Consider the following 25160-nt stretch of genomic DNA (forward strand, 5'->3'; position numbering starts at 1 on the left):
AATTTTAAATAAATTCTTAAAAATCCCAAGTGCTGACACTATTATTATAATAATTTATTATTTGACGGTATAACAACAGTGGAATTTGGACTAGAGGCGAACGCGTTAGCGCCGAGTTTCGAAGAACGACAGTTCGAACCCCATTTATTCCAAATAAATAATTACCGTTTTATATCTATTTTTTTTTCCATAAATATTAGTAAATATAAAAATAAATATACAAGTGAAAAAAAAAAACAGGACATTACAATAAATACAATACAACTCTTAGTGACATGTAAACATTAAAATAAACTTTAAATGGCAGATCCCCCGTGTACCCCCCCAGGGGCTAAAGATCCATTTAAAAAATCGGGAACCACGCCGAGGTCACCGATAATCCGGAGCATTAGCAGTCCAGAACTAGTTAAGTCCCCAAGACAAACCCGAGCCGAAAGCAGAAAAGTTATGGACAAACGACAAAAGAAGGAAATTAAGACTAATAAACAAGCGTCAATCCCCACTAACCTCAACTCTGCTCTTTCTACCACCACCGCAACAACATTCTCCTCTACTACAAGATCCTCACCAATAACACACGAGTCCAGTCCAGCGCTTCCATCTATCAACGAAGACAAAATTCCTCCTCTCAAAACCAAACCGATTCTGCCTTCTGTTAAAATCCCCCAATATATTTCTCTCCAGAAAACGAAACAGTCCGAGACAGCCATGAATATTGTTCAAATTGCCACTCTGGCACTGAAAGCAGCCGAGCCTCTCAAAAATAACATAACCAAAGAAGTCCGCGACACAATAATCTCATCTTTGCTGGAGATAATTGAGAAAGGAGCCACACTGGGAAAACAACTTCATGCTCTGGAAGTCGAATTACTTGAAACCAAGGTGCAGAATGCAGAATGTCAACTGAAGATGGAAGAAAGACACTGTAGGGAAATGTCAGCTTTCTGCGCCAACTCTCAAAAAGAGCCCGTACTCAGTTACGCCTCGGCAGTAGGGAATCGAGGAGATCGCACCAGACATGCCGTAATAGTGTCGTCATCAGACCAAGAAGCGACGTCAGAATCCATCACCTCAACAATAAAGGATACTATCAAGCCAGCCGACCTCAGAGTGGGTGTCAGTGGTATGTCAAAGGCCAAAAATAACAAGGTCATAATTACCTGCCCTAAAAAGTCAGATGCACAGAAGATCCTAACAGCAATTCCAGGGCTGACCAATGGTAACTTGGTTGCTCATGAGGGCAAACGTCTTAGACCTAATGTTATCTTGAAGGGGATCGAAAAAGAAACACAAGATTCCGAAATATTAGACATGATTGTGCAACAAAATGATACTATCTACGAAGCCACTGGAAATGATAAGGAAGCTATTAAAATTCTAAGATTCACAAACAACAGGAAAAATGATAGGCTACGAAACGTTATTCTGATCGTCAAAAAAGAAGTACACTCAGCTATGTTAAAACAAGAAAGAATAAATATAGGTTTCCAACGAGTCCGAGTCGAAGACAGCTGCCCAATCATGCAGTGCTATAAATGCATGGGATACGGTCACTCCGCCGCGAGATGTACTGAATCAAAAGATCGTTGTCTACACTGTGCTGGTGAACACAAATCATCTGAATGCTCAAAAAAGGAACAAAAAGAAGAATTCCGTTGCTGGAACTGCTTTAAAATGGCCAAAGGCAAAATTGAGGCACCAAAACACAGATCAAACGATAGGGACTGCCCCTACCGTGCCATAATGATGTCACGCACAATGGAGAGAGTTGACTATGGCTAACTCAACTGTAACTACAGCATCCGGGACCCAGGCCAGTATAAATGAATACAAATATGAGAAAATTGAAGACTATAAGCCAATAAAAAATAGCCTTCGAATAATGTATCTTAACGCGAGAAGTATCAGAAATAAAATTGACGAGATTGAAGAAACTTTAAAGAGCATCAAACCCACTGTACACGTACTTGCAATATCCGAAACCTGGTTGGAAGATGGTGAGGAGTGCTTCTTCAACATCGACGGCTACCAAAGTACATTCGCGTCTCGCACCAATGAAAGAGGAGGAGGGGTGATTCTCTACACACACCATTCACTAAATGCTACAACTATCGAAAAACATTGTAGTGAAAATTCTTTCTTAGGAATTAATATCCGTAATAGAAATTTTAAACCGTTAAATATTTATGTTATATACAGAAAGCCTACCTCAAACATTAACGAATTCTTAATGTATCTTGAATCTATTTTAAATAACTGTAGAAATGATACCCTTATCTTTGGTGACTTCAACATTGACATTCTTCAAAAAAATAATACATCTCTTAAGTACATCAACACGCTAGACTCATACAACTGTTTCATATGTAACACATCCTATCCTACACGAGTAACAGATACCTCTACTTCTCTAATAGACCATATCATCTCAAACAGACAAAATATTTCCTCAACTACTGCAAATATAGATGCCTACCTAAGTGATCATAACATTTTGATATTAGATTACCAAAACAGCTTGAAACATCACACTAATAATAGAATACATTCTTTTTCAAACAACACCAAAACCGATAAAAACATGTTAAAAACATATTTAGAATCCCACAACTTTCCACACGAAACCACCAGTAATGCCAATGAAAACTATAATAATTTTAATGAATACATCAAAACAGCAATAAAATCATCCCAACATAAATCTGAGTTACGCATAGGAGACCAACGGAGGGGTAATACTCCATGGTTTGATGCAAAATTAAATGCACTTATCAAACAGCGCAACAATGCGTTTAAACTCTGGAAAAAAAATCAGCAAAGTGATATATTCACAGCACTGAGAAATAAAACAAGAAATCAAGTTACCAACTATAGAAGATATGCTAAAACCAAATACTACACGACTATATTTAAAGAAAACCTGCGTAATCCGCGACAGACATGGAAAATAATAAATGCAATTCTAACAAATAGCTCGACACCCCAGAAAGATGAAATTGAATGTCTTCTCATTAAGAATGAAGAAATAACATGCCCAACACAGATAGCTTCAACTTTTAACAACTTCTTTATATCAGTTGGGGAAAACTTAGCAGCCACAATTGCATCATATCCAGATGATTCTATCACTATAAACACGGATCAAAAAGCAATCCAGTCCTTATACATGGCCAAAACAAATAAAACAGAAGTTCTCAGTATCATCTCTCAACTAAAGTCTAATGCATCTCCAGGTTTAGATGGAATTACACCAGTGTACCTGAACTTTTGCAAAGATATATTAGCTGACCACCTTGTTTTTCTTATTAATCAATCCCTGGATAGTGGAATCTTCCCAGATCAACTAAAGATAGCAAAAATAATTCCGATTTACAAAGATGATTGCAAAAAAAATCCTTCTAATTATCGTCCTATATCCATCCTATCTGTCGTCTCTAAAGTTTTTGAAAAGGTTATTAAGCTTAGGCTCACTAAATATCTCTTATCAAACAATTTACTCGCATCCCAACAGTATGGATTCAGAAACCAATCTAACACAAAATGTGCTGCCTTCGATTTTGTATACGCCCTCCAAAAGCATATAGACCAGGGTAAGCATGCTGCAGGCTTATTTATAGATTTAAAAAAGGCATTCGATACGGTTGACCATGGGATACTACTAAAGAAGCTAGAACACCTAGGCATAGTAGGCACTCCCCTGAAGTTACTGTGTAGCTACCTCTCTAATCGACACTGTCAGACCTTTGTTGGAAAAGGGACAAGCAACATGGGAACGATAAAATGTGGCGTGCCTCAGGGCTCCGTACTTGGACCATTGCTATTTTTAATATACATTAATGATATTGCTAAATGGGGACTTAAGGGTACAATACAACTCTATGCAGATGACACAGTGATTCTTTATCACAATAATGATTTAAACGAACTTGAAAAGGAAATGGAAAGGGATATAGCTTGCCTGGCAAACTGGCTGCGATTAAACAAACTTAGCCTAAACATAAAAAAAACACATTACATACTGTTTGCAAATAAAAAAAATGTAAGTCTTAATATAAGTCTTGATAATAACCGCCTTGAAAGGGTTGATGTTACAAAATATCTTGGCCTTTTCATTGATTCACAACTCACATGGAATCACCAATTTAAACATGTTCTATCCAAAATTACTCCTATAACTGGTGTTTTATATAGACTTCGCGGGTTACTTCCTCCCTCTCTATTAAAATCGATTTACCATGCTATGATTCACTCACATCTAATATATCTCGCCGGAATCTGGGGATTTGCTACAAAAAAAATGATTTCAGAAATCCAAGTCGTCCAAAATAGAGCCCTGCGAAATATTTTCAGTCTACCTTGGGACACACATGTCAAAGACATCTACAGAAACACCCAAATACTTCCTTTTAATACCATTCCCACTTTTGAAATAACGAAAACTATATTACAAGTAATTCAACACTCGGCACATTCCAACACTACACTCTATTACAATTGCGACGTACACCAACACAACACAAGAAATCACAACAAACTTCATATACCAAAAATCAAATCAACAAAATATGGACTAAGATCCCTAGAATACATAGCTCACACAAAATATAATCAACTACCCAACGAGATCAAATGTGCAAGTCAATGTAAAAAGATCCAAACTAACATGCTCAAACTTCAACTTTGTTCGCGCAATATATATGGGATTGTTAGGTATGCATCCACAGGCTTAATGGACAAGTGTAATGTCAATACCAAATCCTGCAAATGTCCTACCTACCCTTTTACCCATCCCAAAATGTCACCATATTAAAAATATTGTTGCGACACATGTAAAATCTGACAAGTGGTGTCAGTTGCTTATCAGAGTTCGGAGTGATAATTAATATCAGACAGGGCGGTTATACATATATTTTGTGAAGTGAAATCAACTAATACTCCTGGAGACGTGTGATAGTCATCAACGGGTGAGTCCATCTTTCCTGCATTCCAATCTGGGCTTATCTTGTGCTCCAGAAGCCCAGATTTATACCTTTGATTATTGCACTGTCCATCGGGTTTGTCGGATGCATATATCGTCCCATACCTATCATTCGGAGTAGTTTGGGACTGGTCCTTTGGGCGTGTGGCATATCACACCACCTCTAAAATGTATAGTGGAGTCGCAGCTTCGCGACACCATTTTTGGTTCTTTCGAGCCGGATTACCAACGGGGTATTTAAAATTAACATATTTAAAGTTATAAATAAATATTATTTCCTCTTTATACTTTGTTAATTTGTATGTACTAGGTTGCATTTGTAATTATTGTTGTGTTTAAATTTCTACATACAATTAATCATGGCGACTAGCGATAGTACTCAGGATATTAAAATCAAGTTACTAGAATCGAAGATTAATTTGATGCATAATCGTGTTAATGAATTATACGAGAAAGCGAAAAGTATTGCGGACAGGGAGACGAGAAGTTCGGAGGATTTTGTTAAACAAACGGTTAATACAGCTACATATTATGCACAATTTAACACATTTTGTGATGAATTTCATACACTTCAGTTGAAAAAGGATTCAAATTACAATATGAATTTCGATTTATGGAGTAAATTCGAAAATAAGTACTGTTTTGTAGTTTCTATACGCGAAAGCATTATGGCAAAGCAAGATTCATCACGTGATCGACAGAAGTTAAATAATTCACCATTAATTAAGCTCCCACCGATCGAGATGCCATCGTTCGATGGTAATCAAGAGAATTGGTCGATATTTTATGAAGCTTTTAAATTAAACATTCACTCAAATCAAAATTTGAATACGTCGCAAAAGATGCAATATCTGATAGGGAAACTCCAAGGAAAGGCGTTATCAGTTTTTGCGGGAATACTTCCGAACGAACAAAATTATTTTTTAATTTGGGAAGCTCTCGAAAAGAAATATCAGGACAAACGCGTGCTAGGTACCTTTTATCTGAACAATATTTTGAATTTAAAATTATTGGCACCTAGTAACCCAAATGAGTTAAATAATTTTATCGAACGGTTTGCGTCTTCCATAGCTGCACTCAAGGAATTAGGTATTGATGACCTAACCGATTTTATAATATTACATGTTGCACTGAAAAAATTAGATATACAGTTGGTGCAAAATTTCGAAATGTCTATACGGGAGAAAGCTATACCTACATATGCCGATTTAATAGAATACATTCGGTCGCATGTTAAAATCCTAGAACGAACTGGGCAATATGATAATAAAGTTGTTAATAATAAAAACAAAGTTACGCATTCATTCGCTGTGGTCGAACCGAAGTCAAGTAATAATAATCGTAACAGGTGTCGGAAATGTAATCATTCTGATCATGTTGAATTGTTTAAATGTGAACAATTTAACGAATTAAGACCAAATGCTCGCTTTCAGTTTGTGAAATTAAATAATTTATGTGTAAACTGCTTAAGCGATAAACATAAAACTGTGAAATGTCCATCTAAATCGGATTGTAGAATTTGTAAAAAACGACATCACACCGCTCTGCATTTTGAGAGCACGGTGAATACTGAAAGTCAATCGAAAAACGAAGCCATTACATTAATAGCGCGTAATAATAAACATTATAATAATTTTTCTGCGGGTAATATAGCTACGAATGTACTACTGTCAACCGCGCAGTTATTTGCTTATGACAATAAAAATAATCAAGTAACCGTAAGGTGTTTAATTGATTGCGCCTCGCAACAAAATTTAATCAGTTTAAACACTTGTAATGAATTAAATCTTAAAATAATTCCTTTAAATAATTCAGTAGTTAAAAGTGTTGGTTCAGTAGAGACACCAATATTGGGACACGTTGCGTTAAAAATTAAATCCCGCGTTTCAGAAGATACTTATAAAATTAGTCTATTAGTTGTCGATAAAATAACTGATAAGCTTCCTACACAACATGTTGACACAAAGTCATGTGAGCATTTAGTGGGTTTAAACTTAGCGGATGAATCCTGGAACGTTCCATCCGATGTTGATATCTTATTAGGTGCACAGTTATTTCCATATATTCTGCTGGGGAATAAGGTTTTATCTAAACATAATACGAATGCACCACCGGCTATACAGACAGTATTCGGGTATATTGTAATGGGTGAAATACCTACGTGTACGCCGGAGGTTTCGTGGACGTTCGGCCCCATAACCAATGTAGATTTATATAATGCGTTATCCAAGTTTTGGACGATGGAAGACATGCCTATTAAGTCGTTGATGAGTGCTGAAGATGCAGAATGTGAGAAAATGTACCTCGAGTCAGTCCAACGGGATGAATCGGGAAGGTATATTGTATCTTTACCGTTTAAGATAGATCCTAATAATTTAGGTGATTCGCGCCGTGTTGCGCAGCGTCGATATGAATATTTAGAACGGAAATTTAATACTTCGCCAGAATTGCATTGCAGTTATAATGAAGTAGTTTCTGAATATCTGGAAAAGGGATATATGAGGGTTGAAGTTCCGTCTTCATCTAATATTGATGAGGGATATTTCATTCCTCATCACGCAGTAATTCGTAAAGATAAATCAACAACTAAAACTCGTGTTGTATTAGATGCAAGTACAAAGACCAGTTCAGGGTTGTCACTTAATGATATTTTGTATACAGGTCCAAATTTGCAATCTAATTTATTTACACTTTTAATTAAATTTCGCTTATTCGCTGTAGCATTAACCGCAGATGTTAAGCAAATGTATCTACGCATAATGGTAACGGAAAGCCATCGTAAATATCAAAAAATTCTTTATAGATTTCACGAAGATGAACAAATCGGAGTTTATCAATTTAATTCACTCGCGTTTGGTTTGAACTGTTCACCATTTCTAGCAATGCGAACTATACGGCAGCTAGCGAGCGATGAAAGAAATCGTTATCCGAAAGCGGCGGAAGTTGCAATTAATGATTTATATATGGACGATTTTGTATATTCTGTAAATACTATAAGTGAAGGCATCACTTTGGCTACAGATTTAATGGCGATGTTCAAGTGTGGAGGATTTGAATTAGTCAAATGGTCGAGTAATTCTCCTCATTTACTGGCCCAATTACCAGAGTCGCACCGCGCGACAATGGATTTTTCGGATAAATGTAGCATTTTAGGATTAAAATGGGATCCGATATCTGATTGTTTTCGATTTATGATATGTCCGACGGAGGAAAAAACTATATGTAAAAGATCAATTCTTTCCACAATAGCTCGTTTATTCGATGTATTAGGTTTGGTTGCTCCGGTAATTTTATATGCCAAATTACTTTTACAAGAGCTGTGGTTAGAGAAAGTAGGATGGGACGAGGAACTACCCCAAAGTATTGTTAATAGATATGTCAAATTCAAGGAAGAATTACCGATGCTTTCTAATTTAAATTTACCTCGATATTTGGGAGTAAAGGAGGACTGCACGATAAATATTATCGCCTTCGCAGATGCGAGTATGAAAGCATACGGTTGTGTAATATATCTTCATGTCACGGATAAGGGTGGCAACACTACAATGAATTTGATATGTTCTAAATCCAAGGTGGCCCCTCTAAAAACAGTGTCGCTCGCTCGATTGGAATTATGCGCTGTGCTTATTTTATCTAGACTCGTTAGATCTATTATAGATACTTATAGAAATCGCGTTTCGATAAACGATATATTTGCTTTTTCAGATTCAAAAATAGCACTTTCTTGGATTCACTCGTCCCCTCACCGGTGGCAAACTTTTGTAGCTAATCGAGTTAGTGAAATTCAGGAAAATTTACCCGCGAAACATATTTATCACATAGATGGCGTTACCAATCCTAGTGATTGTTTATCACGAGGACTACTGCCTGCTCAGCTGGTCGATCATTCTCTTTGGTGGCACGGTCCGCCCTGGGCTGTGAACCCAGTATCCGAGTGGCCTGTCGAAAGATTTTCCCCCTCACGAGAGGAGGAGAATACTTTGGAATTGAAAAAATCGCATACATTTACGATAACGTCAAGAGAGGAAAATTCTCCCATATATAATCTCGCTTTAAAAATTTCCTCATGGCCAAAACTGCTGAGAATTGTGGTATATATTTTACGATTTATGCGAAAGTTATCACGCTCAACAGTTATAAATTCCACGGAATTAAACATTGCTGAAATGAATGTATTAAAAGCTTTACAGAATAGGTATTTTAGTGCCGATATACAATTAATACAGAGGGATAAATTATGCTCACCTTCAATTCGAAAACTAAACCCGTTCCTAGATCATAATGGCTTGTTACGTATAGGTGGTAGATTAACAAACGCGAATATACCTTTTGAAAACAAACATCCAGTACTTTTGCCAAGACAGGATCATATTGTCGATATAATTATAGACTTTCACCATCGTGTGAATTGTCATACTGGTGCACATCTCCTTATGTCAATAATTAGACAGCGTTATTGGATCTTATCGGGGAAAAATCTAATACGCAAAAGAGTACATGCTTGTAATTTCTGTTTTAAAACTGCACCTTCTAATATTATACCGCTAATGGCAGATTTACCTACAGCTAGAGTTCAGGAAGCAAAGGCATTTACACATACGGGTGTAGATTTTGCCGGACCAATAAATATAACCCTTTCTAGGCGTCGTGGGGTAAAAAGTCAAAAGGCATATATATGTCTATTTATTTGTTTAACAACGAAGGCTATACATATGGAAGTGGTATCAGATCTAAGCACGGACAATTTTTTAAACGCATTTAAGCGTTTTCTATCCAGACGCGGACCGGTTTCGTGTATGTACAGTGACAATGCGACAAATTTCATAGGCGCAAAGAATTGTCTGGATGACTTATATAATTTTTTAGAGGCAAATTCAACTAAAGAAGTTCTTCGCAATGAATTTAACAATCGGAGAATTGAATGGAAGACGATTCCACCCCGCGCTCCTCACTTTGGAGGATTATGGGAGTCAAATATTAAATGCATTAAATCGCATCTGTATAGGGTTGTGGGTACTCAACTTTTATGTTATGAAGAGCTTCTCACAGTTCTGACACAAATAGAGGCTGTACTTAATTCACGGCCATTATGTTTATTAAGCAGTTCTCATTATCCAGAAGCTCTTACTCCGGCTCATTTTCTGATGTCTACCCCGATTCAGCATCTACCTGCTTATGATTTGACTAATGAACGCATTAGTCTACTGAAAAGGAAAAAGCTTTTGGACCACCTCGTTCAATCTTATTGGAAGAAGTGGCATATAGAGTATCTTCACTCTCTGCAGATGAGAAAAAAATGGAATAGTCCCGCGAATAACATTCTAGTAGGTACCATAGTATTGGTGAATCAAGAGGATGCGCCTCCACTTTATTGGCCGGTGGGCGTTGTTGAGGAGGTGTTCCCTGGTAAAGACGGAGTGGTTCGTGTCGCACGCGTAAGGACCCCTTCCGGGAACTTTAAACGACCAGTCGTAAAATTGTGTCCTTTGCCTACACAATAATTATTATTTCTTTATTTCATTATTTTATAAATTTTCGTTTTAACTTTGTAATATTAATAGCGTATTGATAAGAATATTTATATTTCATCTTACTTCGTTTTACATTTAATTCTTTACTTTATTTGAAAGTACTTAAAATTTCGGAAGGTACTTTCAACGCCGGGAGAATGTTCGCGCAATATATATGGGATTGTTAGGTATGCATCCACAGGCTTAATGGACAAGTGTAATGTCAATACCAAATCCTGCAAATGTCCTACCTACCCTTTTACCCATCCCAAAATGTCACCATATTAAAAATATTGTTGCGACACATGTAAAATCTGACAAGTGGTGTCAGTTGCTTATCAGAGTTCGGAGTGATAATTAATATCAGACAGGGCGGTTATACATATATTTTGTGAAGTGAAATCAACTAATACTCCTGGAGACGTGTGATAGTCATCAACGGGTGAGTCCATCTTTCCTGCATTCCAATCTGGGCTTATCTTGTGCTCCAGAAGCCCAGATTTATACCTTTGATTATTGCACTGTCCATCGGGTTTGTCGGATGCATATATCGTCCCATACCTATCATTCGGAGTAGTTTGGGACTGGTCCTTTGGGCGTGTGGCATATCACACCACCTCTAAAATATATAGTGGAGTCGCAGCTTCGCGACACCAAACTTATTAATGACTATCTGAAATAATAATGTTGTGTATGTCCCATCATATGTCCATTTAATACATACAACTATATGTTTCATGTAATGCGTATCATTCCCGCAATGAGTTTATTAACTCCTGGGAGTACGATGCTTTATATAATATACTATATTCTGTATTGTATACTTTTAATAAATAAAAAAAAAATAAAATAAAAAAAAATAAATAAAAATATGATATATTTCCACGTAAATTGAATTTTTTTATACGATCCGTCGCGGCCAGCCCTTTGAAATGCAGATATTCAAAATAAATTGGAAAAAATACGACATACCAGTGTAAATCGATTCCGATTTACAAAATAATAATACTAATTAGGACGATGTGTAACCACTTCAAAATATTTTTTTCGGCGGTTTTACCGCCAAGGCTGTCTTTTAGATTCAGATTTACGAAATTTGATAATTTTTTTCCGTAAAAATCGAGTGTTTTTCGAATTACACGAACAAATTTATGACAAAAATAAATTTCGAATTTCGAATTAAAAATAATTTTCTATGAAAATTTTTTTCAGGGGATATTTTTTTGGTGAAAATCTCGAATTAATGTGGTTCTACTGTAATTCTGAATGTATCTAAAAAAATTTTTGTAATGTGATGAAATACGCTTTAATATTTTACTATTCCAGATCTTATGAGGGTGCCTATCCTGCAGGAGAAGCGTCAGGAACACGTCATGTTCCAGAAGTACGCGCTAGAGCTGATGGAGCGTGTGAGCGGCAAGACCAAGCCACTGGGCGCCGAGTTCGAGACCTCCCTGGCCAACATACACAGGGTGAGGTTTCCCTTCACCTCTTCTTACTGCCTAGATCCAAATGAACCGTCACATCTCGGGGTGTGTCAAAAACCATCAAATAGACCAACGGTGCTATTTTGAGTTTTCGATATTTGAGAAAAAAACATTCTAATATTAATTATTGATTCACACGTAGCTTTAGCTTCGCTCACTTGAGCTGCATACATACATAGCATACATATCAACACATAGCAGGCCAACACGCACAGGCGTGGGCTCCAGCGGATGCGCTTGAATGTAGTTTTGGTGTCAATCGTGGCTGTGGATTTCATGCGCAGCTGTCTCTGGCTCGGATAAGGCCTAGGATAATTGTGTGTTTTTTGTTGATAACGTTGCTTGAATTTAAGCCCATGATATTGTTCATGTACTTTTCTATACATAATAATCTCTTCCTGTCACTTGACATGACTTAACATCTTTTTCATTTATAATACAAAATATTGCACGTTGATGTGTTTTGTTGGTTGCAGGCGAACGTGGTGGCCCAGACGCACATAACGTTCAACGACCGACAGCTGTATCAGCTGCTGTACCAGCACCTGACTGCTCGGGGGCTGGCGGGGGCTGCGGAGGCTCTGCGGATGGAGGCGGGCCTGGCACCCATTGCGCCCGCACCCGCGCCCCCGCCCCCACCCGTCTACCAGCCCGTCACGCCGCTCAGGGTAACACCACCTACCCAACCTAAACCTTCTTTTCCTTCAAGTCTCTCACTGTAACCTGATTTACTGTATTACCGATTTCTCACTCGTCCTTAATAATATTTGGCTAATTTATATAGCGCCGTTTTCGTGAGAAATCACCTCAAGGGCGCTGGTCACCTTATCCAGTATACAGTACATATATCAGTTCTCACTGAAGAGATTCGGTGAAAGTCTATTTTCAGAAAAATTTTTTTTTTTCCCCATAGTGTCTACAAATACAATATGCATACATTAAAACTCCGCTAATTCGATCGCCTTAAAAATATAAAGACTTGTTTACTTTCATATTAACTTCCTTTAATAAAAATCATTTTCGATGTTTCACATCTGCCAGGCATACTGTGACAGCTATTTTTTTTCCAGTCCTTTGAAAACTTATAAGAGAGTTCATTGTATTTTGGCATTCTTAATGCGTATAATCCGATGTTCAGTCATAACTGATTGGTTCCACACAGACGCGACTCCTGAGCCACACGAGAGCTGGCTCCAGCGGCAGCGGGGGCGGCAGCCTCGGGCAGACGGAGACCAGTTCGCCGTGCCGGGAGCAAGTCTCCGTTCCGCAGGTCAACGGCTGCTTGCCCTCCGTCGAGGAGGCCAACTGCTCCGCCACACCCAACTCTCACTCCATCAAGATACGGTAAGTCTATTTTTTACTTTATTTCGACTTTATGTCCGGGTTAAATCTTCCCCACAGAAAAAACTAAACCTTTCCACACACTTTTCCACAAATGATCATCTAGTCAATCTACATTATGCAAGTGCATTATATAAGCAAAATAAATACAAAACAATACAAGAACAACACGTCAACTCACCAGAGATCAAATGGGAAAATAATTCACCGACTCCAGATATTTTCATATCAGAGGGTTCGGCTCGGTAGAACTTCTAACAGGGCCTATAAATCCTACTGATCCCTCAACATAAATATTTAAAAAAAATCTTTCGTTATCCTACATGTATTTAAAAATGACTGATTTTTGCATTTTTATGTATAAATTTATTGATAGATCTAATGTGCCTAAATTTTTAATGAGAGAGCTAGGTATGATGCCAGTAGCCGAAATAACGAATGGTAATATTTTTATAGTCTGAGAATGCCAAATTCTTTTTATCTTTTTTTTATTTTATTTTTTATTTCATTTATTTACTTATGTTATTATTATTATTATTTTTATTTTTACTAGCGCAGACGACTATATAACAAGACTTGAAATGAAAGTGCAAATTCAATAACGTATCCTCGGCTGAATGTGGGGTCCATTTAATATGGTTATTTTTGATCCTTATACTTGATCTTCATTGTTGTTATTATTTAAATTTACGAATCTTTTGCGCGGTTTTATTTCGATTACTGTATAATAATGACTAGCCATTTAATAAATAAAGATTCGAAATTTTAAAATTGTAAATTCATATGTCATACGGCATATATTCTGGTCTAGTAATGTGTAATTTCTATCACCTAAGAAATTCTAAAAAAAAGTACTATAGGATTCATATGTCTTATACTGATCTACAAGTGTGGAAATTCTAACTATACAATTGTAAATGTTCTCCAAAATGCCCTGGAAAGAATCTCAGACTTGTGATGTCCCGAAAGAAACCATTCATCTGTTCTGAATGCAATTACTAATGTTATCCAAATTGAGCCTGGTAATAAATTACATCTTTGCGATACTTTCAAGGATAAAGAAACCATCCTGTCACTTCGAATGCAATCAACAATGTACTCAAAGTTTGTTTTGACAGCATCGCCATTCCATTGTAAGAATATTAAGTACTAACTACACAATTTGGCTGTCCTGAAACGGGAATCCTTCCCAGTTGGGCAGACATAGGTTCATTTTGTTTTGTATTGTTTGTAATTTACATATATATAAAATAAAATAAATAAATAACTAGCCGAGGATATAGGTCTGATTGAGTGAGATCAGAGACGTAAGACTCAAGGAAGTAAATCCAACTACGAAATGTGACACCGGTTATTGAAAGGATGGCCATTCACAGAATATGTTTGTTCATTGTCTCAGTAGCACTCTATTTATTCATCTAACCATGTCTTGTGATATCTGTGCTTACCACCTATATACAAGCCTAGCTTAAAAGCAACTGATATACCGGGCTTCGACTGTGTAGCGTCTACTTTAAAAGATTCTGAAAAACGTCAAACTCCCAAATGTTCTGTAAAATCCAGTTTCTAATTGTTTGAATTATAGAGACTATACTGCATGTTCACGAGAGATGAAAACTGTCGCAATTTGTGTATATGTCCGCTGTGCCATAAAACATATCCGAAAACTAAAACACTGTTTTTGAATGCAAACATAAAAAAGTTTTTAAAATGGCTTATATTACGTTTCTTTTGTCTAAATACTGAAATTACTGATAATGAAAAAAATTAATTATTAGACAAATGTATTACAAACATTATTGTATCCTCATTTTTTCGTAGGTTTCATAGAGGTGTATATTTAATTTATTTTATGGTCAACTTCTTGATTTTTAATATAAAGCGTAGTGTTTTCTTTTTATAACACCGTTTAGATCATATTTGTCACCTTGACAGTACCGGAGACACAAGGATTTCTGCTAGACCAAATGAGCTGTTCCTTAAAGCGAACAAATTAGCCTGAGACGCTAACGGTGAATACAATAGGTTGTGGTGATGATGATGTTAGTAGGGCTTTTACAGACAGACATGATAATGCAGAAATGTTATATGTCAGGGCGGTGTGGAACTGCCACAGGAAGGATGAAAGTGGACTAATTGCTGTAGAAATGAGATTGTTGGGCTTCTTGTGTTTCAGGCGGTGCCAGTCGACGTCGTGCACCCCGTTGCCGGTTGGTGTTGGCTCGGTGTCTGCGCCGTCGCGCTGCCTGCAGAAGGCGCACAGCTACGGTGCGGCGGGCGCCGGCCATCCTGCCGCCGGCGCGCCTCCCCCGCGCGTCTCTCTGGACGCCATCATCACAGAGTACCTGGCCAACCAGCACGCGCTCTGCAAGAACCCCATGGTCACCTGTCCACAGTTCAACCTCTTTGAGTGAGTTCTCTCGATTGACATACAAAGGCAATGTACGAGTGCCAGTGGCGCTAGTTGACCGAGTGTAGCCAAGTCCTAACGGTTCAAGATGGTGTTCGTGTTGGAAACTGCCTTTTTATCCTGCCAGAGTACGCATGAGCGTGGATCCGCCTACAGGCTGTCAAATCGGAATAATCAATATAATACAGTAGAACCTCGTTAATTCGAAATCCACGGGACATCAAAAATCAAATTTCGAATTAACGAATTCCCATGTAATTCGAAATTTTATGAAAAAAAAAAAATACGCCGAAAATCGATTTTCTCGGCAGCCTCTTCAAATCCGGGTGGTATTTTAGGAGTAAATTCGTATTAATACCAATTATTTCTTTATTTTCGCAGCCGATTACCGTCGCGGCCGGCCCATTAAATTCAGATATTCTAAATAAATTCGTAAAAATCCTATATATTTACGCGGAAATCGAGATTTCGCGGCCGATTTCGGTCGCGGCCTACCCTTTAAGTTGAGATATTCGTAAAAATAAGATATATTTCCTCGTAAATCGAGATTTCGCGGTAGATTTCCATCGCAGCCGGCCCTTTATTTCGAATATCTGAATTTAAATTCGTAAAAATACGATATATTTTCGCGTAAATCGAGAATTCGCGGCCATATTCCATCGCGGCCGGCTCTTTAAATTCAGATATTCTAAATAAATTCGCAAAAATATGTCATATTTCCGTGTAAATCGAGAATGCGCGGCCGATTTCCGTCGCAGACGACCCTTTAAATTCAGATATTTGATGTAAATTCTTAAAAATATGATATATTTCGAAATTTTTCGGCCGATTTTCATCGCGCCGTACTTTTTAACTTGGATATTCGAAGTAAAGTTATTAAAAATACTATATATTTCCGCGTAAATTGAAATTTTGCTCCCGATTTCAGTCGCGGCGGACCCTTTAAAATTCAGATATTCTAAATAAATTCGTAAATATACCATACATTTACGCGTAAATCGAAATTTCGCAGCCGACCCTTTAAATTCAGATATTTGGTATAAACTCGTAAAACTACGACATACATCCGCGTAAAACCTATTTTCTCGGCCCTTCAAACTCAGATATTCTAAATAAATTTGAAAAAATACGACATTCCAGTGTAAATCGATTCAGATTTACAAAATAATAATACTAATTAGGACGATGCATAACCACGTAAAAATACATTTTTCGGCGTTTTACCGCCACGGCTGACTTTTAGATTCAGATTTACGAAATATTATGATTTATTTTCGCAAAAATCAAATTTTTTTAACTTACACAAACAAATTTTCCTGCGCGGACAAACATAAATTTGGAATTACGAATTAACGAATTTCTAATTAAAAAACCATCTTTTATGAAAAAAAATTTCTGCGGAAAATTTTTTGTCGAAAATTTCGAATTATGCGTTTTTTTTCGAATTATCGGGGTTCGAATTAACGGGGTTCTACTGTAGTACAAAAAAAGATTTGTCATTGAGATAATGACATTTCTTTGGAAAAATTGTATAGTTAAAATTACATAAAATTTTGGTTTTGATTTATTAAATAAGAGACAAAATGTTTTGGACGCAAAGTCTACTGTTGACAGAACTACTAGTGTATTGTAAGTTGTTAGGGGTTAGCAGTGACTAGTGTTTTTAACGCAAAGTCTACTGTTTACAGAACTACTAGTGTATTGTAAGTTGTTAGTGACTAGTGTTTGAATATGTTGCGTTCCATCCATAATGTGTTGTTTTCTAATCCAGACCACACAAGTGCCCCGACGGAGCGGGCTCGCGCCGGGCACCGCCCACCAACGCCTGCGCGCGCGCACCACTGCGTCAGGCCGGGCTGTGTGCGCCACGCTCGCGCCTCGACTGCCGCCTGCTGCACTCGCACTTCTTCCCTGTGCGCACCTTCCGCCTGCCCGATGACGACAGCTACTTCACCTGCTGCATGTTCCACGTGAGACACGCAATACATACACATATATATATCTATCTATCTATCTGATTAGTTCATTTGACAAAACTTCAACAGATGGCTCTGATTGTGATAAGTGGTAGAACTGTACTCGCTTTCATTTATATTAGCACACACTGAAGAGAGAAATGTGTAGCGATCTTGTAATGTTAAGACAAGACAGGAACAAGGTTTTGATGGAGTTCACGACTTCTGCCACATCAGTACAAAACATTACTTGCGTAATGACTAACAAAAATCATTGAGTCTTACACTAAAAAATCCTTACTTGAGTTGAAAGACGAGACATGATCGAGTGAATCAAAATTTTGTGTTTGTGTGTTGCAGCCCACGCAGCAGACTCTCTTAGCGGGCACGTCCGCCGGGGACGTAAAACTCTTCAACTTGTCCAGCGGTCAAGAGGAGAGCACCTACCAGCTGCACGACTCGTATATCTACCACATGCAGGTAGGCCGACTACGAGATAATCAATTCATTGAGTACAGTATAGTCGCCAACAATAATCTTTAAGAAACGCTGGATTCTTTTAACATAGATGCTACATAGCACATAAAACTGTCAAAGTACATTCCTGTGTCATAACTGTGCATATTTATAGATGTTTTATTAAACTAATTATTTTCTAGCCTTGTTAAACGATTGCAAAGATCTCAATCTATTACTTCGGCTTTACGTGGAATTTTTACGTTTAAAGAGGCCGAAAATCAAACAGCACATAGTGCCACTCCGTAAGCCACCGGCTTCTACGACGGAATGATGAAATCAACGAAAATGGCCAAGTGATCAACGAAATTTTTGTAATGAATGAAGTATTTATTCAATTATTTATAACAGATATCATGACGATAAAAAGATACGGCAATTCCACGGATGTGTGTATTATCTACGTGGTTTAAATGAAAAATATTGTCTACAATCATTAAATGCTATAAACAATGTCGAAGTTGTACAGTGTTATTTATTACTAGCTGTAACCCGCCATGTGGTGCTGTGGCTCAGTCTGTCTGTGCAGAAAAGAAACAATAGCACGTGTCGCTTTTACGTCCATCAGATGGCGCAGCTTTAAATAAACATGTCACTCAGGTGTATACTATAGGTAGAGACACCCATTCATAGGTTTAATTTTTAACAAATGTAGCATTAATTATTGAAAAAATAGCTTTAATTTTGTGTTTTCATAGCTAAATAGGATAACGTCAAGGAATGAGAGTCGGCAAGAGGGGAAAAACAATTAAATTAGCAAAATCACTTGAAACATGTTTATTGTATTATTGATTGAATCTCAACATGGCACATGTCTCTACAGTAGAGTGCGTCATGTTCGTTCTACGATATGTCTATACAAGATTAATATAATGTGTATTTGTTGGGTTAACTGGAAGAAATAGGATGTAACCTATAAGCTATACCCTTTGTACTCTGTATTTTTGTGCAATAAATGTTATTTGAATTTGATTATAGCGACTAAAAAATCTTTTTTACTATCGCTAAAAACACCATTTATCGTTAATGCTATGAATGGGTGTCTGTAACTATAGGTATATAAAAACACGCATATTCAAATGCAACGTTGTGATGAAATTTCAAAGCAATCGGTGAAGAAATTTCGGAGATTTAAGATTTTGAACAAACGAACATTTACATTTTTATTTAATTTTTTTGTCGAATGTCTACAATCATTACAAAAAAAAACTCAGCAGATTGAAAAACAATAGTCCATTATTATGGTTTATTATTAATGGTTTTAGACCTGTTTGATAGCGGTTTTCATCAAATTATAAAAAACATTAAACAGCTGATTACTCACAAATTGCCAAATGACAGCTGATTACTCATAAGTGTCCCTATTTTCTGTATATTTGCGTTCTATCCTCTGAATTAATGCGTTTCAGGCCAACAGAGAAGGTTCGCTGCTCTTGGCTTCGTCCAGCACCTGGAGAAGACCCATCTCCGCGCTCTGGAATATGAAACACTACAACATACAGTAAGTAGGACCAGTGACGGCTTGTACTCACTAAAATGGGTGGTGCGCCAAAACTATCGCCAGTCTATTCCGCCAGTCAGGTCAAATTAAGGATACAGTTTTGAAGCTTATACCGACCTGCTGGAATTATTGGTATGCAAACTGTGAACTAAAGTGGCGCCATCTCGGTGAATCCATCGCTCGGGAAGTGTGGTGAATCCATCGCTCGGGGAGTGTGGTGAAATCATTGCTCGGGTAGCTTAGTGAATCCATCACTCGGGGAGTATGGAGAACCCATCGCTCTGGGAGTGTGGTGAACACAGAGCTCGGGGAGTTTGATGAACCCATCGCTCGGGTAGTGTGGTGAATCCATCGCTCTGGGAGTGTGGTGAACCCATCGCTCGGGGAGTGGAAATGCAAGCGGATACTACCAAGATTATATGAATAAATACTTCTCCGCACATTAGAAAATACATAAAAAACCATTTCTATAACCAACATATTTTTACAGCCATCTGTGTTGTATTTCAGTAGACACTTGTATGACGAAGTTCTGACATCAAGCTTTTAAAGCTCCCATTTATTTTAAAAGGTTCTAACATCACTGAACCATTTGCAATCGCCATTTTGTTTGTGTCTGACTGTTGGTTGTTGTTCGAGGCAATCTTTCATGTTCTGGGTGTCAACATTTTGCAAAGACCAATTCTCATAATCTATTTAACAATTTCTGATTTTGAGGTTCAATCTTGTGCCAAATTTTCGTTGGACATACTTTGAAGGAAAATATATACTTAAAATGTAGCAACATCTTGGAATGGCATGCCCTAGCTGCTTGCATAGGGTCCTATCTGCACCTTTAGGTATGTTTTAAAATAATACAATAATATTATCCGTGTGTTGGACTCGTGTAGCAGCTACAATAATATTATCTGTGTGTTGGACTCGTGTAGCAACTACAATAATATTATCCGTGTGTTGGACTTGTGTAGCAGCTACAATAATATTATCTGTGTGTTGGACTCGTGTAGCAGCTACAATAATATTATCTGTGTGTTGAACTCGTGTAGCAGCTACAATAATATTATCCGTGTGTTGGACTCGTGTAGCAGCTACAATAATATTATCCGTGTGTTGGACTCGTGTAGCAGCTACAATAATATTATCTGTGTGTTGGACTCGTGTAGCAGCTACAATAATATTATCTGTGTGTTGAACTCGTGTAGCAGCTACAATAATATTACCTGTGTGTTGGACTCGTGTAGCAGCTACAATAATATTATCTGTGTGTTGAACTCGTGTAGCAGCTACAATAATATTATCTGTGTGTTGAACTCGTGTAGCAGCTACAATAATATTATCCGTGTGTTGGACTCGTGTAGCAGCTACAATAATATTATCCGTGTGTTGGACTCGTGTACCAGCTACAATAATATTATCTGTGTGTTGGACTCGTGTAGCAGCTACAATAATATTATCTGTGTGTTGAACTCGTGTAGCAGCTACAATAATATTATCCGTGTGTTGGACTCGTGTAGCAGCTACAATAATATTATCTGTGTGTTGAACTCGTGTAGCAGCTACAATAATATTATCCGTGTGTTGGACTCGTGTAGCAGCTACAATAATATTATCCGTGTGTTGGACTCGTGTACCAGCTACAATAATATTATCTGTGTGTTGGACTCGTGTACCAGCTACAATAATATTATCTGTGTGTTGAACTCGTGTAGCAGCTACAATAATATTATCCGTGTGTTGGACTCGTGTAGCAGCTACAATAATATTATCCGTGTGTTGGACTCGTGTACCAGCTACAATAATATTATCTGTGTGTTGGACTCGTGTACCAGCTACAATAATATTATCTGTTTGTTCGTTCTCTTAACAGGCTAACGCTGAATGACGAGGAGTACGTGGAGTTCAGCAAGGTGGCGGAGGACCGCGTCATCGGCACCAAGAGCGAGCAGGCACGCGTCTACGACATCACCACCGGTCAGATTGTCAACAAGCTGCAGCCCGTGCTAAGCAACCAGTACACCAAGAACAGGGCCACCTTCAGTCCCAGCGATGAGCTGGTCCTCTCTGGTGAGTCTTGCATATTCTCCGTATCTATTGCCCCCTTGAAAAACCACCGCTCTGAATTGAAGCTTTCCTATTGAACATCGGAATAGGAAAAAGTAAAAAAAAACCCAACTGCCTGAAAATTACATTTATATATTTCATGTTTATGTCGTAAAACGTTTTCCCAGAATTCTACAGGCTTAGTATAGTTGCCGCACCTCCAGTTTCAGGAGCATTATTACCTATTCTCATTGGTCATATGCTCTGAGCTCACAAATCTTATCTCTTCGCATCGCTACGTCACGGCCGTTCAAGCAGGACCGGCGCAGAAGCTAAATCTACCTGTGCCACGGGAAGTGTGTTAACATACTGTTCATAAAGTTATTCCCAAACACCAGTGAACTGTATGAATCCTTACTAATAAGGTGACTTTTCCCCCGACAGACGGAGTACTGTGGGACCTGAAGGCGGGCAAGGAGATCCACAAGTTTGACAAGCTAAACCAATCCTTAAGCGGCGTCTTCCACCCTAACGGACTAGAAGTAAGTTTGCAAATCAGGATCCTGTCAGTATCGCCCTTATACCTATACGAATGGCAGGTAATCTGCTAATCGGGGGGCGAGGGGGTGGTGTGGGTAAAATTAAGTGGAGGGGCATATATTTAAAATGGGGCTATTTGACAAGTCATTCACCTGAAGTAAGATAAAATTTGTCTTTAACCTTTAGTTACGTTAACGTAAAAATCACTAAGGGGGGTAACAAGGGTCCCCCATATCTTCTTCAATGGCGCTACAGCCCATTTCGAGCCTTGGCCTCCTTTAACATGAGCCTCCACCGCCCTCTGTCCTCGGCCGTCATCTTCCAATCTGCAACATGGAGTAGTCCTCTGGCATCTTTCCTGACATCGTCCTCCCATCTCAGCATAGGTCTGCCCGCCTTTCGTTTGCCTCCCGGGTGTCCTGTTAGAACCTTCTTTGGTACACGTGTGCTTGGCATTCGGTGCACATGTCCGGCCCATCTTAGTCTTTGGAGCCGTAAATGAGTAGAGAGTCTGGGAGCTTGGTAGATGTCATATAGCTCCTTATTGTGGCGGATTCTCCATGCCTCTCCCTCTCGCACCGCTCCTAACATTCTTCGAAGTACCTTTCTTTCGAAGGTGTCCAGCCGTTCCGCAGACTTTGCTGTCAGTGTTCCCGCCTCACATCCATAGGCCAAGACCGTTCTAATAATTGTTTTATACAGGGTTATTTTGGTTTTCCTATGGACGTTTCGGGATTTGAACACTTTGAACACTGAACACTGGGTCCCCCATATATCAAGTATCTTTTTTTTTTTTTATTATATCTTAATAATCTATTTTCCCTTTAAGGTGACACTCAGATATTAGAACGTCATTAATCGGTAATTTAAAATGGTAAAAGGGATAGTACAAAATGAGTGTGACTCAAATCCATTTTATTGTAACTGTTTTCAGTAAAATGCACTTTTCGTGTCTCACTCGCCGGGTGAAGTAACGGGGATTCGGGGAGACAGTAATTTTATTGGAATTGGATAGGTATTATTTAATATCTAATTCATTTTTAATAATTGTATAATTAGTAATAATAATTTTAACTAATAAATTTTTTTAAATGCAGATTAATTACCGATTAGTTTTTCTAAGATTACCTAAATTATAGAGTATGTGATGTAAAGAATGTTTGTGAGATATCTCTGAATCTTTAAATCTCTTTTGGGGTACGTGTATTACCCCCTCTGGTGCGGGAGGGTTAATTTAACGAATTTCATTATTTTATTTATTTTTTGTTTTTGTTTTCAGATTATTTCCAATACTGAAGTTTGGGATTTAAGGACTTTTCATTTATTGCGAACAGTTCCGACATTAGACAAATCAGAGGTAAGACTTTTTTTCCATATTTTCTAGTTACAGGTGTAGGCCAGGAGGATGGAACCTCATCCAGTCTCTGTCAACCATTAACCTAACCTAATCCTAAAAATTTTTTAATGCCTACATTTTTTTATAAATTTTTTTTTCAATTGTATTTTGAAGTTTCACAAAATTGAGCACAAGTTCATATATTTAGTTTGATTGTGAGAAATTCTAACATATTTTAACCCAGCCACACAACGAACAAATTGCTTTCGCAATTATTAAGGTCGAGGCGACCAACACACTCAGAGGTCGCGGGTTCCAATCACAGCGTGTGAAAATAAATTGAAGAAGGAAAAAGGTGTGAGGTGTGGGTAGGAACCTGGAGACAGTGTGTCCAGGAGTGACGGACCTATGAATCCATCCCTCCAACTGCGGTGCACGGCGCCGGCTCGAGAGAGTCCTGCTGAAGAGGTCAAAGAGGCTCCTCAAAGCTGGTGGGCAAATCATCTATTAATCTGTTAAATCGTCGGCCGTAGCTTGCCGCTCGGCACCTTTGACAGGTTTTGGTTAACGAATAGTTCTCGGAGTGGCAGTAGCCATTATTAACACATTTTTATAATATATATTATGTATTTCCCATTTCAGGTGATATTCTCCCCTCTAGGAGTTATCTATTCTGTGTGTATGGAACAGGACACGGATGATAAGAGCCAATACGAGTCAAGTTTCAAGACTTTGGATTCCTACGATTATTCCAGTATAGGTGAGTGTTTAAATAACTGAATAGATACACTAGAACCTACGGGACATCACAAACCAAATTTCAAATTAACAAATTCTCACGTAAATCGAAATTTTAAGAGAAAAAAACAAGAAATACCAAAAAACGTGTTCCTCGGCCGCCCCTCCAAATCCGGGTAGGTTCGAATACCGCCGCGGTTGGCCTTTCAACTTCAAATGTTAAGTAAATTCATAATTCATAATTTTTTCGCAGTTGATTAAAATCAGTAACTTGAATTTTGGCCGGGCCTTTATATTCAGCTATTTGAAGTAAAAATACTTAGGACGGGTTGTTTCGGAGAATCTGAACAATTCATCAAATTTCAACGTTCATTTTCAAGTTCTGTGAAAGATTTTTTCAAGTTCTGTTTTTATTTCAGTTTTGTCAAGCAACTAACCTACAATGATATAAAAACAGAACTTAAAATATTTCACAGAACGTTGAACGTTGAAAATGAACGTTGAAATTTGATGAATTGTTCAGATTCTCCGAAACAACCCGTCCTTAGATTCTGATTTTAAAAGTAATGCCGTTAAATCGAATTTAACGGCACTTTACTTTCTGTTAGATTGAGATTTACGAAATTATGTCATTTTTTTGAGAAAAATCCATTTTTTTTTGAATAACAAGCAAATTTTCACACACGAATCATGAATTATCGAAATTTGAATTAAAAACTGTAGAACCTCGTTAGTTCGAAATCCACAGGACATCAAAAATCGAATCAAATTTCGAAATAACGAATTCCCACGTAATTTGAAATATCAT

The 25160-nt window shown here is 37.8% G+C and overlaps 1 protein-coding gene across 1 annotated transcript in view; it reads left to right on the forward strand.

The window, feature by feature from the left end:
• Window positions 1–25160, forward strand: part of mahj (LisH and WD40 domain-containing protein mahjong) — a 70610-nt gene that overhangs the window by 35476 nt on the left and 9974 nt on the right. Inside the window, exons 16-26 of the mRNA XM_089643655.1 lie at window positions 11815–11960; window positions 12452–12643; window positions 13138–13319; window positions 15493–15726; window positions 17498–17696; window positions 18042–18161; window positions 19607–19698; window positions 21566–21762; window positions 22183–22280; window positions 23558–23635; window positions 24257–24374. Coding sequence (XP_089499781.1) covers window positions 11815–11960; window positions 12452–12643; window positions 13138–13319; window positions 15493–15726; window positions 17498–17696; window positions 18042–18161; window positions 19607–19698; window positions 21566–21762; window positions 22183–22280; window positions 23558–23635; window positions 24257–24374 — 1656 coding nt within the window. The remainder of the gene's footprint in view (window positions 1–11814; window positions 11961–12451; window positions 12644–13137; window positions 13320–15492; window positions 15727–17497; window positions 17697–18041; window positions 18162–19606; window positions 19699–21565; window positions 21763–22182; window positions 22281–23557; window positions 23636–24256; window positions 24375–25160) is intronic.

The sequence above is a fragment of the Hesperophylax consimilis genome, chromosome 20, assembly GCF_061612785.1.
Source record: "Hesperophylax consimilis isolate HC1 chromosome 20, BYU_Hcon_1.0, whole genome shotgun sequence".
Classification (NCBI taxonomy): Eukaryota; Metazoa; Arthropoda; class Insecta; order Trichoptera; family Limnephilidae; genus Hesperophylax; species Hesperophylax consimilis.